Here is a 17,265-nt window from a genome sequence, read left to right on the forward strand (position 1 = left end):
ATCAGAGGATCAAACACTCTCTACCATTTAATGGCTTTAGGATAACACTGTGCCATCTCCCCATGCTCTCATGGAGCCTCTCAGCGCTGGTCTTCCAGAAGAAGAAGGATCTGCTGCTGCAAACGGTACTTTCCAAGGCTCAGTCACCTATGTCCATGCTGAGAACAGGCATCATCATTCTGTCAGTGGGACTGGGGTCTCTGCTGATCCCTGATGACCGGAAGTCAAATGCTTCAATGCAGTGGCTGCAGCAGTGTGAGAACTGCTTGTATAACTTGTGCTCTGCATCAACTGTCCAGCTTGCAGATGGGCTGCATACAGCTGTCCTGCCACCAAAGCATCAGTTATTTCAGAGTTTACTCTGAGCAAACTCCAGTGCAGTAGTCAGGGCTCCCTGCATGCCCTTGGCATTTCCACTGCCCTTCGCGACGACAGGAGAGCCTCCCGCCTTCCCTTCCATCTGCGTACAGACAGCCACGGCCCAGTCAGCAGCGGAGAACATGGGGAGGCAATTCTGGGGAAGAGACACAGAGCAAAGTAATTTGGATTGTGGAGCACTCTGCAGTCTGGATAAAGAAAGGTAACAACATCCTCTCCTGACCCAGCCTGGGCCCTCACTAACCTGAGGCAGTCATGACTGGGAGGACCACAGAGGCTGAGCTTACATGTTAATGCTGCATCCTGCCCCTGGGCAAACATGGCTTGGAGGATCCAGGGATATCTGTGCCCAGCAAAGACTAAAAGCATATCTAGTCCCAGTATGGTCATCTCAGGTCCTACCCCTGCATGATAAGCTACCAACACTGGGTAGAACCCCAGGAAAAGCCTCAGCTGGGACCTGCTGAAAAGCAGGTCCAGTCCCCGCCTTTGCAGGCAGGTTCCCTATGTCTTTACCAGGGTTCTGCTCACCTTGGACACCTGACAGGCACAGAGCACCTCACCGGAAACCTGAGGGCTGAGCAGCAGGACTGATGTGCCAGGAGACTTGTCACACAGCTGGTTCACGACCTTCATTAGGATCTAGGAGAGGCAGGGAGAAGAGGGGTCAGGCTACAGCAAACGAGACTGATACACAGCAGAAAACATGCCCAGCAGCTCCCTCTTACTGTGTGCAGCACCTGAGGTACAGCTGGTCCAGTAATGTGGATTACTCACAGAGAGGGAGTCTGCTGGGACAGTATCAACGATGACAGGTTGGTTGCAATGTTTTGCTAGCAGGCTTCGTGCCTTCTCTTCAGCCTGGAGGAGGAAACACACAGCACATGAGGGGCTACAGGTGGCACAGGGTAGGATGGATGGGGATCTGTGTATGCAACATATGTACATAGGGAACAGAAGTGCTGCTCTGTGGGATAGAAGGGAGATGTATGTTAGGAGAAGTCAAAGTAAGACTGGCAGACTGAAATCTCCACATGGAAAGCTGTACAACCCTCCTTCCTCAAAAGCAAGCAGAGATGAACCCCTCTCAAAAGTGGAGTAGACAGTGACCCATTTGGTCCCTAACCTCCTTCCTGGACTTACACATCACTGCATGTCTCAGGAAGGTTCCTGTGACAAGATGCTCCTATTTTAAGAAAGGACAGTTCTTGCTGAGAATATTGCTCACCAATAAAGATTTCCAAAGGAGTTTTAATGTAAACTGGCAGAACACAAATGCATTGGGAAGCCACAGCAATATCCATATGGCTGAAAGAAAGGCTCTGTCCTACTACTGTCTTACTGCAGAACCTTGTAAAGCCCAGTCAGGGACATCTTACCTTCTCCATGTATAAACAGGGAGGTGATGCCTTTCTGCCTGTTGGTGTTTGCCAAAAGTGCCGATATGAGGCTCTCCATCTTCACAGGCAGAGAGACATGGGGATTTTGCAGGTGCCAAAAGCCCAGTCAGTCATTTGCTGCCACTTTAAATAATGGCCCTGGTTAATGCCAGTGAAATCAACCCAACAAAGGGCTTGTGTCACACTATGTGTGAGTGCACCTGCTTTCTCCTGCCTTCTAATGTGACCCTAGTGACTGAGTGGCTGTCAAGTGTGACAGAGACCCCAGGTCCACTGGTGTACGGCACAGCGCTATTAGCAAGCTGCAAGTTAGTATGCTGCTGCCACTGTACCTGCTGTGTCTCCAGTTTCTTGATGGCCGTGTTGGCTGTTCGCTGTAGGGCTTTTAGGATGTTCTGTAGTTCTTTTCTTTGCCACTGAGGAATTGCAGTGCTAGCCACCACCTGCAAGACAATTTGCTGCATAAGGACACTAAACTGTACCTAGACATAAACTGATGGTTATCTGGGAGACCCAGACCCTCCTATACCCCTGTGTGATCAGGCCCAGCCAGTCACTGTGGTGTGTAGCTTTCTCTTTTCAGCTGGGCATCTAAGGCCTGAGAAAAAGCCTAGAAACCCTTTTTCACTGCTTTACCCCCCCACTACCATTTGCCTTCTCTCACATCCTCTCTGGCAGCAGGTCATCTGCAACAGAAGCACCTAGACACTGGTAGAAATCTTTGTAATCAGAGGCAACAGCAGGTAGCAACTTGCCCTTGATATTGACCTTGGTAAGATGTGAACCTGGTAGGGAAGAAGTCAGGTGCCCCAAGTGTATAGAGCCCATGCTGGGATCTTCCTGTACAGGACTGTAATCCTTACTTTGGTCAACTGTCCCACTTCTTTGGAGAGGTTCTGCATCTCAGGAATAGAGGTGCTCCTCTGCTTCATTCGTAGGGAGACAGAGTCCACTTCCACAGCCAAGCACTGGCCTACTTCCCGGGCCTGGAGAGAAGGAGGGAGAGGATGCTTCAAATGCAACAATAGAAAGAATGAACGAGGATGGAGAAAGTAGGCCAGCAGCAGGGTCACAGTCACTGAAGTAATGCTCAGGATCCAGTGGGAAGGCGCTTACAGACAGAAGCTTTAAGAATAAATGTCCCAAGAGACTCTGGAACAGAGTGTTCTTTTCTAGACTTGCAACCAACACTAGATGGTCACACACCCAGGGGACCAAGCCGTTGTGCATTTATGTTTCCTCAGTATCTCAGACCAAATTATAATGATTTCAAAGAGAAAAACTTAGGAGCCCCGTTTACTTAGTGCTCTTTTTCATTAGCGAATGCAATCTTGAAACTAATGACTGAAGAAACAACCCACTAAAACTAAAGAAAACTCACTTGCGGCTCAAGCACATTTCCTGAGGACCAGTTCAGCTGGCCTTGGTGCATTTCTTATTGCTTTCCCCAACACCAATGCTACCATTAATAAAAAAAGCTAACACAAGCTTTTTTCACCAGTGAAAATCCTTATGGTTTGGAGCACTTCCTCTCTACTATATCTTTGTGACCATGATGGTCCTGCTAAACTTTAGACCAGGACAGCAGAGGGTATGTGAGAAAAGCTATGGATGGTGAGGACTGCTCTACCTAGCTAGAATACACATCCCTTGTTTCAAGTCACTCCCTCATGCCTGTAGTCTCCCTTGTCCTATTAACACATGCACATGGTTCCTCTCAGGGCTCTCCAGGCCAGCACTTCCAGCAAAGCACACAGATGTGCCCTGCAGCTTTTCATTCCTCTGCACGAAGAAAAGCTTTGCTAGGGACACAGATGCACAGGGGACAGCCAGCTAAAAAGCAACAGATTTGCAGGGGTGGGCTTTGCCTTTAGTCTTCCCAGTTCCATTGACAATGAGCCACTCTCCTCTGACTGCAGCCTTAAAGGAAGCGGGCAAGCTTGCAAGGCCCCCTGACACTTCCAGATATTCAAAGGACAGAGCAATCTCAAGGACATAATAGTAGGTTGCTTATTTTTTATACAGACACAGCCAGAACAGGACCACAGTTTAGCAGGAAAAAGACTACATAAAAGAAGCAAAAGGGCTGTAAGAATGAGGCCAGAGCCCTGTAATCCTAAAGTGCAAATCCAACTGTGATAGGTAGGAGAGGAACAGGAGGTGAAACCAAAGCACAAAGAATCACACCTTTAAATACCTATCTGGGGATTGAAATTTATAGTTCAGAGGCCTCCTGATATTTTGTGCCAAGTTCTCATCTTGGAAAAGGGGGTCTGAGGGGAGGAGTGAAGGTCAAGGAGATAAGAAACTAGGACAGGGAGAGTGGAGGTCAATAGTGGAGTACAGCAGCAGAGCTGAGTCCATGGGTGAAGGAGAAAGCCAATTCAGGCACAGCAGGGAGGCTCCAGCCAAAGGAGGAGGAAGCTAACTGTCTGTGCAGGAACCTACAAAGTTGAATCCTTCTGGCATTACCTTGACATGGCAGAAATCTCAGTTCACACTTTCTTACCTGTTTGGCTTGTCCCCCTGTCACTGCAATGACACGGCTAATCCCTTTAACAAGCTGACGCTCACTGATGATAGCCAGATCTTCCACAGCTCCTGTCTGTAGAAGGTGCCTGCAAAGCCAGCAGAGAACAGAAACAAAAATAAGTTGCTCTCTGGGAGCAGAAATCAGGAAGCCTGCTATCCTTTTAGACAGGTCTCAAGTCCAGCAGCCCCTTCTCAATCCCAACAGCTTCAATACTTTCCCATCTCTAAAATCCCAATGGCACCTTGCCAGGTAAGAAACAGAAGAGTTGAGGCTACTCCAGGAGGAACCTCTGTGCCACCTGCCCAGCAGGCTGTTGTCAAACGGTGCATAACAGACAAGTTCTGCCTTGCTTGCCTCCCCTTTCCTTCAGCAGTGTGATAAATTAGGATTTTTCTCTTCTAGTCAGCTGTTACTGAACCTTGTACAATGTAATTTTTTTCCCTCGAAATCCACCATTCTCTTGTCAGGCCAGCAGACTCCAGTCACAGGGTAGCTGTGCAGTCACACGGCACTGACAAACTCCTTTTTCCTTCTTGGCTATTCAACATCAGATATGAAAACAACTATAGTGTCTCAGGTTCTGTTACCACACGTAATCATTTCAGACAGCTTCACAAGAACTGATCATCTCCATTCCCATGCAGCTTCTTGTCCCACTACTCCCACAGTGATTTTTTTGACTAGAAAATTGCTCATTTTCAGCTGTATCTGCTCAAAGGCCAATTTGTTCTTTTTTTTTTTTTTTTTGGTGTCAGCATTGTCCTAAGATCGATTAACTTTTTTTCTACTCTCATTACTGCTAAAAGCAGAATAGGGTGAAGATAACTAATCATAGCAGTTTCAAGATCTCACAACCATCTCAGTCTCCTGCTGGGTCCCCAGCCCTCCTGCAACCCCAAAGCCAAAGCACTGTAAGTGGTGTGACAGGCCACAAACCTCCTTCCCACACTCTGCTAGTGCTCTACGGCTTCCAGGTTGGTTTCAGACTATGAAGCAAGAAAAAATGCTTTGCATTTCACTAGTTTTATCACTCTGGGACTTTCAAAGCTTCATAACTAGCCCATCCTGCCCTCAGAAGATCTTTCTGATAAGGAAACAGTTGCACAGGGACAGGGAGTGGAGCTTGAAAAATGTCTCTACCTCAGCCACCAGTGCCCACAAACACACCTTCTGACTGCAAATAAAAAGTCACTTACGTCCCACAGCAGAGCTCCACAGAGGTCTGCATTGCAGCCTCAGAGTCGCGGGTCAGCACGCTCTCCACAGGGACCCCCAGGGACACTATCCTCACTGGATCTGGATACCCCTGACAGAGGAGACAGGGATCAGCAGCTAACAACATGGTCCTTTGGGGGCACTTACAGACCAACCCTGTGGCTTCAGGTGTCAGCCTCTTTTTTCCCCTATTCTAGAGTAGCCTCAGAGTCAGGGGCAGCACTGCTTGTCCCCCATAACCAGCCACTATGGGGAGAAAGAAGCAATTGGGTGACACTACAAGCTTTTGGACTAAAGAAATGAGCAGAAAGCCTATGCATCACCAGCCTCCACGTTTTACACCACAGTGTCCTGAGATCTCAACTCTGTCCTATTTTCCTTCCTGAGTTTCCTTCCTGAGTTCCCTTGCAGGGACCTGTTGTGTCAACATCTCTTGTGACCCAGGTGATTCCTGCTGAAAGACAAGGCTCGTGAAGATGTGTGCTGCCATCCTGTCATACCTCATCCACAGCACGGAGTCCCTGAACTCTTCTTGCCAGCGTGAGGGGGACCTCAGCCATATGCACAACCTCATTTCGTTTGATCACATCCTGGACCACTTGCTCTACTTGCTGCAGCTGTTCCACAGTCACAGGGCTCTGAAGAAGTAAATCAGCCACCATCAGGAGAAGCCTCCTGAGAGATACAGAACAAAGGAGGGAGAAATGGGGCAGGGCCCCCAGGCAACTCAGCTTGGGCACACCACTGCCCCTGTTTTTCATCTTCCCTACTTGTAAAAGGGAACTGTGAGCATCATGACCCTCCCTCCCATGAGGAATAAGGATTTTGATCCAAGAGCATCCACCAAACTCAAGAGATGCTGCAATGAGTGACAGGTTTACCAGGGCCAGTGCTCAGCCTGTTTCAGTTCCCAACCACTCTCACCTGGATGACCAGCATAGACATCAGATATGCACCACAGCCAAGGCAGTGAATCTCTCAAAGACCCCTTTACACTACTCAGGTCAGTCCCATGATCACTGGCCTTGTTAAGTCCTTCCCCTCTGACCCCCACTCATCCCCTCAGCAAGCCCTGCTCAGTCAGGTCAATGCAAGGCAGAGCCAGTCACATCCAGAGGGCCAAGTTTCATGGCTCAGACAAAATGCGACCTGTCTCTAAAGGAGTGATTATAGTGAGAGAGAAGATCCCTGGAGAGAAGACTAATACTGGGATGTCAGTACTGCTGAGAACAAAAAAAAACAGGAGTCCTGAGTCACCTTGGTATCAAAGTCGAAACGCAGCCGCTCTGCTGTCACGTGGGACCCTCGCTGCTCTGTGCTGTCGCCCAGGACACGGCGAAGTGCAAAGTTCAGCAGGTGAGTAGCGGTGTGGTTCGTCATGCAGGCCAGCCGCTGGGCCTGAAAGCACAAAGTTGGCAGGGGGTGCTGTTTCTCCACAGCTCAGGGGAGCAGAGGATAGCATGAAGAGATAAGGAAAAGACTGCATGTGAGGGCATAGGAGAAGATGGGGATAGAAACAATGGGTAGTACAGCTGTCATTAATTTGTGTCACAGGGCAGATCTAACTTCTTTTCCCATGGGATCACCTCTGTAAAACAGCAAAGGGCAGGCTGGATACTTCTGGACAGACCAAAGGCTCATAAAAGATTAGTGTTATTTGTGAGGTCGCCTTCCCACTGCACATTACAATGAAGAGCAGTCTCAGGAATACAAGGGACAAGGCTCTGCTGCACTGAGGTTACTCAGGATACTACAAGACTCTCAAAGCAAGGCTGAGAAAAGAGCAGTGAGTTATCACCTCATCCACAAAGAGTTGCACTTGGTCACCAGCACGCAGGGTTTCCACAGCAGTGACCTCATGGATCACGTAACCACCACAGAGACGAACTGACTCTACGGGGAAGAGTATCTCCTGAGCAAAGAGACGGAAAGATGAGTTAGGACACAGGGAAAATTCAAATACCTGTGCTAAGTGCCTGACTGATCCAACTGGGAAATTGGATTCTGCTTGATCCAACTGGGAAACTCAGACCTTCCCTGCACCCAGCCACTCGCTGCACATGAGGCTGTTCACTTGCAGTAGAGGGGCAGTAACAGCACCCATGCTGATGAATTTTCCTAACAAGGATGCTTGTCCATGAGAAAATGGACAGCAGCTGCCAAGACACCTGTCTCGGGCATCCAAGGTGCCATTTCTGCCTCACTGGACTGGCAAAAGAAACTTGATCTCTGCTTCAGCTTGGGGAGAAGTGCTGAGCAAGGTACTATCACATTCTGCAAGGCTAAAGAGGCAGCATCAATGCCCAAGGGAAATTCTCAAGAGCTGGAATGTGGGAAGGAGAAAAAGCTGCACCCCAAATAACTTCCCAGGAGAGAGTCAAAGCTCTCCTTCTAGCAAGGCTGAAGGAACATGCTGCAGAAGTGGAGGTCCTCCCTGATGTTTTGAGAGGGACAAGAGCTTTTTCACTGAGTCCCAGGTTGGGCACTGCTTGTGGTCATCCAGGATGAGCCAGAGACAAGTTACTCAGCTCATGGACTCTTTGATCATTGCCTTCTCTCTGCACTGCAACCCCACCTGGTGAGAATGTGGAACATTGAAGGGAGACCCAAGAATACTTTACAGTCTTCCCCAGCAAGACAAAATTGCAAAGGGCTGAGAGAGACAACCAGAGCAGCAAGTACACATCTGTGAATTTACCGCTGCTTCTCCCTCACCCCACCAACCCTGATGCAAAACCAAGGGAACTGTCAAGAATCAACAGCTTGCAAATTGACACAGTAAAACACCCTATCACTTGGGGAATACTGCCTGACATCAGTAGCCACAATTCTGGCAGCAAAGTGTCTTACCTGCTGTCCTAAACATATCATGTAGCCTTTGTCAGAGGCTTGCCCACCCTGTTCTGCATAGAAGTTAGTCCTGTCCAAGATGACACCACAGCGTTGCCCTGCCCCAGCCTCCTTCTGGAGAGACTGATCTCTGTACAGCATGAGGACAGTGGCCTGGCATGGGCTGAACTCTGTCAGGGGGAAGAAGATGGCAGCAATTAGTGCATACACCCTATTGCAACAGGAAAGGAGGGGTCACTTCCCCATGCCAACCCTGACAACACCCAGTTTATACTGAAAGCTGGCACTTCCCTCAGCCTTGGTAGGAGAGGAATGGCTATTGGCAGAAATGACAAAGGATGTTACTTGGAACTAAGTCACCCCTCACTTACCTAGTGACAGACCTGCTGAATAGCAGGTAAGCAGGCAGGGATGCCCACTCTGATTCCACATGAGCCTGACAGGCAAGATCTGGCACAGACACATCTGCATCTTGCTACACTGCAAGCTCAGCAAACATGCCTGCCTTCTAGGAAGTGACAGACTTGGTGGACAAGGGACAATATGGATATCACCTTCTTTGATGCAGCAAGCTTCTAACATGTTCTCCTGTAGGCTCCCTGAAGCCAAATTTAGGTGATATGGACTGGACAGGTAGACTATAATGTGAGCGTGTAACTGGCTGGGCAGCTGGCCCCACAGAAAATTGCTAATAGTTCAATGTTCAACGGATATTCAGTTACTAGCAGAGCTACTTGGTGGCTGATATTAGGGGCAACACCATTTAACATCTTCATTAATGGCTATCCATGACAACATGGGACATATCCATACATCCTGCTTGTGTATGGTGATGAATTGGAAGGGACTGATTGATACACTGGAGAGCAGGGCTACTTTGCTGAGCCACCTCAGCAGGCTACAAAGATGGACTGACAGAAACCTTGGGGTCCTCAGGAACAAGCTGAACACAAGTCAGCAGGGTGCTCTTTCAGCAGGGAAGACTGCCTGCCTGCTGGGCGGTATGAACACAAATATAGCCAGCAGGTCAAAGAAAGTGGTTATTCATCCCTATTTAGCATTTGTGACACTACATCTAGAGTACCAGAAATTCCGGCTGTACATAAAGAAAAAAGCTTTTCACAGTAAGAGTGATAGAGAACAGGGAACACAGAGGCTGTGGGTTCTCTGTCCTTAAAGATACTCAAAATTTAAATGGACAAGGCTCTGAGCAACCTGATCTGACTGTGAAACTGATATTCCTTTGATCAAGAGACTGGACATCCAGAGATCCCCTCCAACCTGAATAATTCCATGATTCAGAGACTGAGGAGGTTGGAGAGTACTAGTTTAGAGATTTCAGCCGATGTTACTGCTGGGCTTTTTTTCACTCTTGCCATAGTATATATAGCTTGAATTCCCTCACTTTCTGCTAAGCATAAGTTGCCACCAGCACACTGGGTAAGAGGGAGCTTACTGTAAACAGCTGTCTCTAATTGCTTGTGACAGTCACACCACCTCTTACTCTGTGCTTTAGCTTTATACTTTCCCTAGAGCAATCAGCAACTCCATTTACCCTAAACGATAGAAAGTCTGCACTGGCATCTAGTGGTCTGGCAAAGAAATAGCAAGTGCATGGCTTCAGATACTTACATAATAAACTCTTTGCATAATTATTGTTCACCGTCCTAGCACTCACACCCAGAAGCGTAATTGTTAGGGACAGACTCATCTCTAGCAGAAATCAACAGCCCCTGCTTTACCACTGCACAGCCATAACGACCCAGAGCCCACAGCCTTGTCACCAGACCAGAGCCTTCCTGGGGACACACCACAACAATAAGAAAATAATTTACTTTGGAATGAGGTACAGGAGCAGAGAAAAGATGCAGCAGTAAGGTGACAGGTTTGAGCCACAAAGTACGTGTTCTGCATGCATGAGGTTAGGCAGTAAGAGCAGTTGTGTGAGCGATTCCAGCACCCTCATGCAGAGCTTGCCTTACAGATGGGACTTGGCCACTTACCATACTGCCCATGCTGCCCAAGCGTGTAGGCGTACTTTGGAGAGTCATCCGTAGCAGGCACGTTGTTGCTCTGCAGCTGAGCCAGTGAGTGCACATCAAGGTGCATGTTTGTGGCCTCCAGCTGTCCTGCCCGTGGGCCACCAGCCTTCCGCTACAGCAGAGCAAAGGCATAGTTAGAGAAGAGATACCTGGGGGCATTCAAACTGATAACCGGGGCTACAAGACTAGGAACAACTTCTTCCTCCTTCCTGGAAAAGTCTTGTTTAGATCCAGGCTGACAGAGGCTACTGCTAAATCAACCCCATTCCATTCCTTCAAACCCCACAGCACTAACCACCACCCTGTGTAGCCTTGAGGCAGGCCATAAGCAACAGCTAACATAGCCCTCCTGGCACACCTTGCTGCGTAGCTGGGAAACTTTCAGGCCACTGAAGCTCAGGAGGGCAAGGCCTTGGATTGATTACTGCAGGGGGTGGGTACAGGTGGCAGTGCAAGTCTTCCAGCACTACAGAGACCAAGGAGATTTTGTAAACTCATCATAAATCACTTGCTGTTTGGGCTGTCTAAGCTGACTCTGTGTGAAGAGTTGATGACTGAGAAAGGACACTCCTAACCTATGCAGTTCTATGATAACCTTCACTCCCATCACCAGTCAGCATCATAACACTTCTACTGAACTGAAGAGAATCACCAGCCAATACGTCTCAGTCCCACATCCACAAGCAAAGACGTCATGACCCCACTGCTGCTTCAGATGCACTTCCTCTTCAGGGAAAAGGCACATGGCCCTGTGGTGCATCTGAGGAACCACAGCAGTGAAAGGAATTCTGCCTCCAGGCTCACAGGAGGGAGGGAAAGCTCTGAATTATTCTGACAAGGCGAGCCTCCCTCTTACCTTTGCATCTTCCAGAGCAAGTTTGTTAAAAGCAGCCAAATCCAAACTGATTCCCTTTTCTTCAAGCATCAAGTCAATCAGATCCAGAGGGAACCCCAAATTCCCATAGAGAGACCACGCTACTTCAGCTGCAGGACAAAAAGGACACGAACTCTGTGTGTACACAGAAAGCAAAAGCATCTCAAGATTTGCTTGGATGGGACCAATCTAGCATGTGTCTTGGTAACGAGATTCACCCATGTTGTGTGCAGCTACACTGGTAATGTGGAAAGGAAGAGAAGACACGTGGTTGTTCTTGTATGGGACCGATATTAATGATGCCTCACAGCCTCATCCATGATAAAATTCAGTGTAGCACATCTAGACAGGCAACTGAGCTGGTTGGGTCCTGAGGTCCTTCTTTCAGCTGTGTCTTATAAGGAGCAAAGTTAATCAGTCAATAAGGCAGCAAGGGAATGTTTCTAATTTGCCTGGTGCCTAGTTTGTTGTGAGAACAAAGTACTAGAAACCAATTGCAATTTGGAGAAAGGAACAACATCTGCTCCTCTGCCCAGGGCTTGAAGGTCACTGCAAACACGTGGGGGAGGCAAACATCCACCAGTTTTGACTGCAGTGCTTATGAGGACCTGGATAACCATCTTTAAGTGCAGGTTGTCAGAGAAGGGAGACTCACCCGGGAAATCTGTGGAGGGCTTCATCTGCTGCACCGTCCGCTCAATGATGCGCCTCCCACGATCGAGGGAGGACAGAAAAGCTGCCTCATTCTCATTGATGATATCCATGATCTGCCCAAGGATCAGAAGAAGGGTTAGCCACAACACCTCAGGGAATTCCCTAGCTTGGCTCAGCCCTGATACAGTCAGCTCAAAGCAATCAAGCAAGTGTCCAACAGGGGTACTGTGTCTGCCTGAACCAGCCTTTTTGTTCTGTGAGCATCCATCACAACATGGCTCCCACACATTACAAAACAGTTCCAAAGTCACCGTACCTCCTAGCACCATTCCTGTCAATGAAATATTGAGTATCCACCTGGGGAAGGCTGGAGGCTGACAAATGCTCCCTGTCAGACATTCATGTCTGTGACCCAGTCAAAATATCATGGCTGGAACAGCTAGAGAAATTGCTTGTCACAGTCGCTGTCAGCAGAAGTGAGCTGGGAGTAGCCTTAAATCACCAATCTGCTTTGGACAGTGTACCCAGGCTAGGACAGGCTGTACTCACACTCAACAGAAGAGCTACCCTAGCTTTTTTAGAGCAACAGCTGCCTTACAGAAGGACAAGCAGCCCAATCAGTCCCTGTTAAGGATCTAGTAGAGCTCCCACAAGGAAATCTGCCACAGATACTTCTCGTGCCCATGGTACAAACATGTTCCCAGCACATCTCAGCCCACCCACGAGAACATGGTTACAGAGGAAGCTATGCAAACTCCTCCAGCTAAGTCCCAAGGAAGGGCTGACTTCTGCCCTTGAGAGCAGTGCCTCAAAAAGATAACGGGACACACAGTTTCTCTCCAGGGATTCCACGCTGCTCACCTGGTCTGCATTCTTCGTCAGCTCTGGATAGGCATCTCCCTGTGGAGTGAGCCTTAGTTAGTGATAACATCCTCAGCATCTTCTTCCTCCAGGGATCTCACAGCATGCCACAAGCATTATAGAGGTTTCAGGCAGGTGAGTGTGAAGGGAGCCCCAGAACACAGCTCCACAGACAGCAGCATGGGGGAAGAACCACACAGGGACTTACAGCTGCTATCTCCCTGTGACCTGCTTCTGCTAGCCGCTGCACAACATCTCTTGGCAAACACATTGTCTTTTAGGATGCTGTTAGTACTCCCAGGGACCAATTTCAGATGGCTTTAACCAGATACAACAGTTTGGAAGCCACTAACTACCCTTAGGAAACAACAACATGCACTTGCATACACTTACACACATGGCTGACTGTACTGCTGGTCACACTAGGCCCCCTCCCCCCCATCACAAATGATCAGGAGACGAGATTTTTACTGCTGCAATGTATAGCACCAGATACACCCTCCTGGAGCTCCTTCAAATTCAAGATCATCTCCTGACAGTGTATAGGAAAGGGACATGGGGTTGAATAGAACACGTGTGATACTCTTCCCCCCCCCGCCCCCCTCAAGGCAGTGGTTTTCACTCACCAGCACTTCCACTACAGTAGGCACCAGGGAGGCCAAGAGGCCAGGTGGAGCATGCAAAACCTCAGAGCAAAAGCGGACAGCCCTGCGCAGGATCCGACGCAGCACCAGTCTGAAAACAGGGCAGGATTTGCCAGGCAGCCATCTGAGCATCCCTGTCCAGCTCCACATCCAGCACACCCCCTGTCCAGCTCCTATGGCCTGACCTATCAACACAGGCCAGCTGGTCCCCACGCACTGCACCCACCCAAGGATGAGCCTGCAGATTGGAAACCCTTCTAGGCTCCTATCTCCCTGCCTCCCTGAAGCTTGTGCACTCCCTCCCGTCTTGGGCCCACGACAGTACCTCTATCCTGGCTGTCCATATTCCTTTTTAGATCTAACTCCCTCCACCGCACACCATTTCCTTATGTCCTTACTCCGCTCCAGAGAAGCCTGGGTAGATGCCATCAGTGATGCACACGCACAAGGTGCGCACGTGGTCTGCCACCACCCGGTAGGCCATATTCACACGCCCAACATCAGCATCCCCAACTAGACCTTGGTATTTGGGCCCCTTGCAGCCCTAAAAGAGTAAGGATATAGATTAGAATAAATTAATGACTGCAGAAGGAAGTTTCAATACAAGAAGCAGCCAGCTACACTTGACATCATGCTTCTCAGCTATCTCCAAACCTTATGCATCCAAGACATACTCATTAAATCCTTCCAGAACATTATCAACAAAGGCTTCTGTACCTAAGACAGGTCAGCCAATGCCTTGGCTCTAAGGAATTTAAGAAATTTTGGAGGAAACACAGATCATCAGTGCTGATATCCCTGTGGATTTCCAACCTGGAATTCTCCCCAGTTTCCCCAGAATGCTACTCTGGACCTGGCTGGACATATTTCCTGTCTCAAAATACCACACAGTAACATGTGTGGAGAAGGCTGTACTATGGTACCAGGTAAGCAGTCTGCATTCAAGGAGATTTTGCTTAGCTGTGACTCTGAGCAGAAGCACTGTCACCTTGTGAATGGCATCCAAGATGGGAGTGAAGAGATCTGTGTCGTAGTTGGAGCGTTTGTTCTGCAGAACTGTCACAAGTCTTTCCAGGCCCATTCCTGTATCCACATGATGCTGTGGCAAGGGAAGCAGATTCCCCTCCACCTCTCTGTCAGCCAGCCAGGAAAAATAAGACAAAAAAAAAAAAAAGAAGGGTCAGTTCAGGGGGAAAGAAAAGGAGCAGGTGAGTCAAAAATAACAGAAGAGTGACAGGGAATGGAAACAGCAAGTGACCCAACAAAAGGAAGCTCAGGGACAAGACTAAAAGCAGCCTGCCCAGGCACTGTTGGGCAGCCAGGATCTAACTGTCATGACAGACTGTAACATAGGGAAAAATGCCTTCCCTGAACAGGGGCCCAGGGCCTTCTCCTCCTACAGATTACTCTTGGCTGCTGAAGACCTCAAGAGACCTCTGGGATGCAGCAGTAAGGGAGAATAGGCAGCAGAGATTGAAGGAGGACAGAACAAATAAAGCAAAGAGGACCAAGAGCCACCCTGGACACAGCCACAGCTTCTCTCTTGTTCCTGTACTGCCTCTTCCTGGAAGGCAGTAAGGTGTCTGAGGATATACACATATGATCTGGGAGTCAGCCAAGGGGGAAAGGCTCTGGAGTTCAGAACAGGTGCCTGGTACCTGCTGTACTGCATGAAGACCAGGTTCCAGATCTCCACTACATCAGGGTTGCCCTGGTTCACCAGTGCCGCAGCATTTCTGCCACCGCCCACGTGGTCATAGTGAATCTCTGTACAGGGACCGCAGGGACCTGTGTCCCCCATCTCCCAGAAGTTGTCCTTCAATGGAAAAGGAAGCACGTGACTTGCAGGCACCCTGGAAAGGCAGACAACAGAGGTGGCAGTGCTGGGGCATGTACACAAAGCACACAGTAGCCTAGATGACAGAGAACGTTGGAAGGGAGGAATCCTTTCTGACTACTGCAAACTTAATAACTAAACACATTAGGATTCCTTTGCTTATATTCACCCAGAATTACTCTCCTTAGCAGGAACAAGCTGGACTAAACCAGACTAGGATCCCCCACTCACTGCCCAGAATGGCTAGCAAACATGGTCATGCTCCCGCTGACAGAGGCAGGCTCTCCACTGGGTCTGTGGAGCTGCCCTCCTCCTTGGAGGGATTTCCAGCAGAGGTAAGACCTGATTGCAGCGGACAAGGCTGAACACCAACAGTGGCATGGAGCTGGCTTGGGTTCAAAGCCCACATACAGCCTGCAACAAGCTCCGAAAGCACAGCAGTACTCTCTGCAATGGCTTCATCCTCTCACTGAAGCAGTCATGGTCAGGTTTCAGGGGAGAATGTAATCTCCACAGCTCACCATGGAGAGGAAGCAAAGGATCGGAGATCCTTCACACACTTCATTCCAGGCCATCCAGTCCTAGGCACACAGCCCCCCAGACTGAAAACATCTAAGAAACAGCTTAAAGGTCAAGAAACCCAGAGGAGTCAGAGGTCAGCTGACTTTTAACAGCCCAAACCAGAAACAAAATGAATTTAAAACACAGCTTTTGGCACCTCTGAATCCCACCAACTAAAGAGCAAATGGAAGACTATGGATGAAACATCAGCACCTGCTGCTCAGAACCTCTTCTCTAACACACTTACCCCAAGCGGAGCCATACGTCCTTGCACTCCTCATCTGCGCTCAGCCCCAGCGAAGAGTCTCCGCCAAAATAGGTGACGTAGAGACGATCTCTGGGGATCTCGTAGACCTCTGTCAAGAGCTCCCAGGCCATGCTACATGCCTCCTCCTGAGCAGGCAGAGAACATAAATGAAGCACAGTAATCCAGGATGCACAGTGATGCAGGAAGTCTCTTTAGCATCGGAGTTAAACATCAAAGAAGTTAATTCTAGCTGTTCTCTCCCCATCCAATTTTAAGGTGCAGGATGACGGTCAGGTGAGTGAGACAGCTCACTGCCGCCTGTGGAAAACTGACATTCCTGAACTGTTAGGAGACTATCAGGATCACAGCATAGTCTATGCCCATGTGCTCACCAGCAGAGTTACACCGATTACTTTCTTTCCAAGGAAAAAAAATACTCTCTAGCAAAACAACTAGCATCTTTCATCTTCCTTCCTTTTTCAGACTTTCTAGTAACAAGCATCAAATGAACTAGAAACCTCTGTTTACCATATTAAACGGCCAACACGGGCATTCACACAGAAAACTTTGATTTATGCGTGTTGTTCACAGCTGCAAAAGACTGAGCACTCTGAGAGTCTGCAGGGCACATTTAGTGATTCAGCACACCAGCCACCATTACCTCTGCTCCAGGCCACAGAGCTCCCACAAAGTAACTTGGAGCTTACCAAAACGCCTTCTGCAGACAGTCCTGCTGCACTACAGCACAGCTCTGAAAAAAAGGCCACGTTTCTCCCTGAAGAGGGTTTGCTCTTATTGCCTCACCTTAAAGTAATCCCCAAAGGACCAGTTCCCCAGCATTTCGAAGAACGTGTGATGGTAAGTATCGCGGCCCACATCCTCCAAGTCGTTGTGCTTCCCTCCGGCACGGACGCACTTCTGGCTGTTCACCACCCGCCGGTGCTGTGCCAGCTCGCTCCGGGGGTGCACCGTGCCCAGGAAAATGGGCTTGAACTAGAAATCAAGGTAGAGGGGCGCCCGCTATTGCCAGATGCCGCCCAGCGCTGGGGACTCTGCCCGAGACTCCTGAAACACAGGCGCGGCGCTACGAGAGGCGAACGGGAGGGCAGCGGGGCGGTAAGCCCACCCCACCGCAGGACACCTCCGTAAAAGGGGTCACCCGCGACGGG

The 17,265-nt window shown here is 49.1% G+C and overlaps 1 protein-coding gene across 2 annotated transcripts in view; it reads right to left on the reverse strand.

The window, feature by feature from the left end:
* AARS2 (alanyl-tRNA synthetase 2, mitochondrial) overlaps positions 1-17,265 on the reverse strand; it is a 17,432-nt gene continuing 167 nt past the window's right edge. The window contains exons 2-22 of one of the 2 annotated variants that reach the window (XM_026844422.1): positions 16,901-17,089; positions 16,097-16,242; positions 15,110-15,304; positions 14,440-14,584; positions 13,850-13,995; positions 13,434-13,542; positions 12,808-12,846; positions 11,948-12,059; positions 11,275-11,402; positions 10,380-10,530; positions 8,377-8,546; positions 7,325-7,438; positions 6,784-6,924; positions 6,027-6,164; positions 5,508-5,617; positions 4,288-4,396; positions 2,642-2,764; positions 2,111-2,221; positions 1,156-1,239; positions 910-1,020; positions 1-514 (exon numbers count right to left, since the gene is read on the reverse strand). In XM_026844422.1, coding sequence (XP_026700223.1) covers positions 350-514; positions 910-1,020; positions 1,156-1,239; positions 2,111-2,221; positions 2,642-2,764; positions 4,288-4,396; positions 5,508-5,617; positions 6,027-6,164; positions 6,784-6,924; positions 7,325-7,438; positions 8,377-8,546; positions 10,380-10,530; positions 11,275-11,402; positions 11,948-12,059; positions 12,808-12,846; positions 13,434-13,542; positions 13,850-13,995; positions 14,440-14,584; positions 15,110-15,304; positions 16,097-16,242; positions 16,901-17,089 — 2,736 coding nt within the window. In that variant the 3' untranslated portion in view covers positions 1-349. The other variant, XM_026844423.1, reaches the window with a different exon arrangement.

Source organism: Athene cunicularia (assembly GCF_003259725.1).
Source record: "Athene cunicularia isolate RWA chromosome 3 unlocalized genomic scaffold, athCun1 chr3_part1, whole genome shotgun sequence".
NCBI lineage: Eukaryota > Metazoa > Chordata > Aves > Strigiformes > Strigidae > Athene > Athene cunicularia.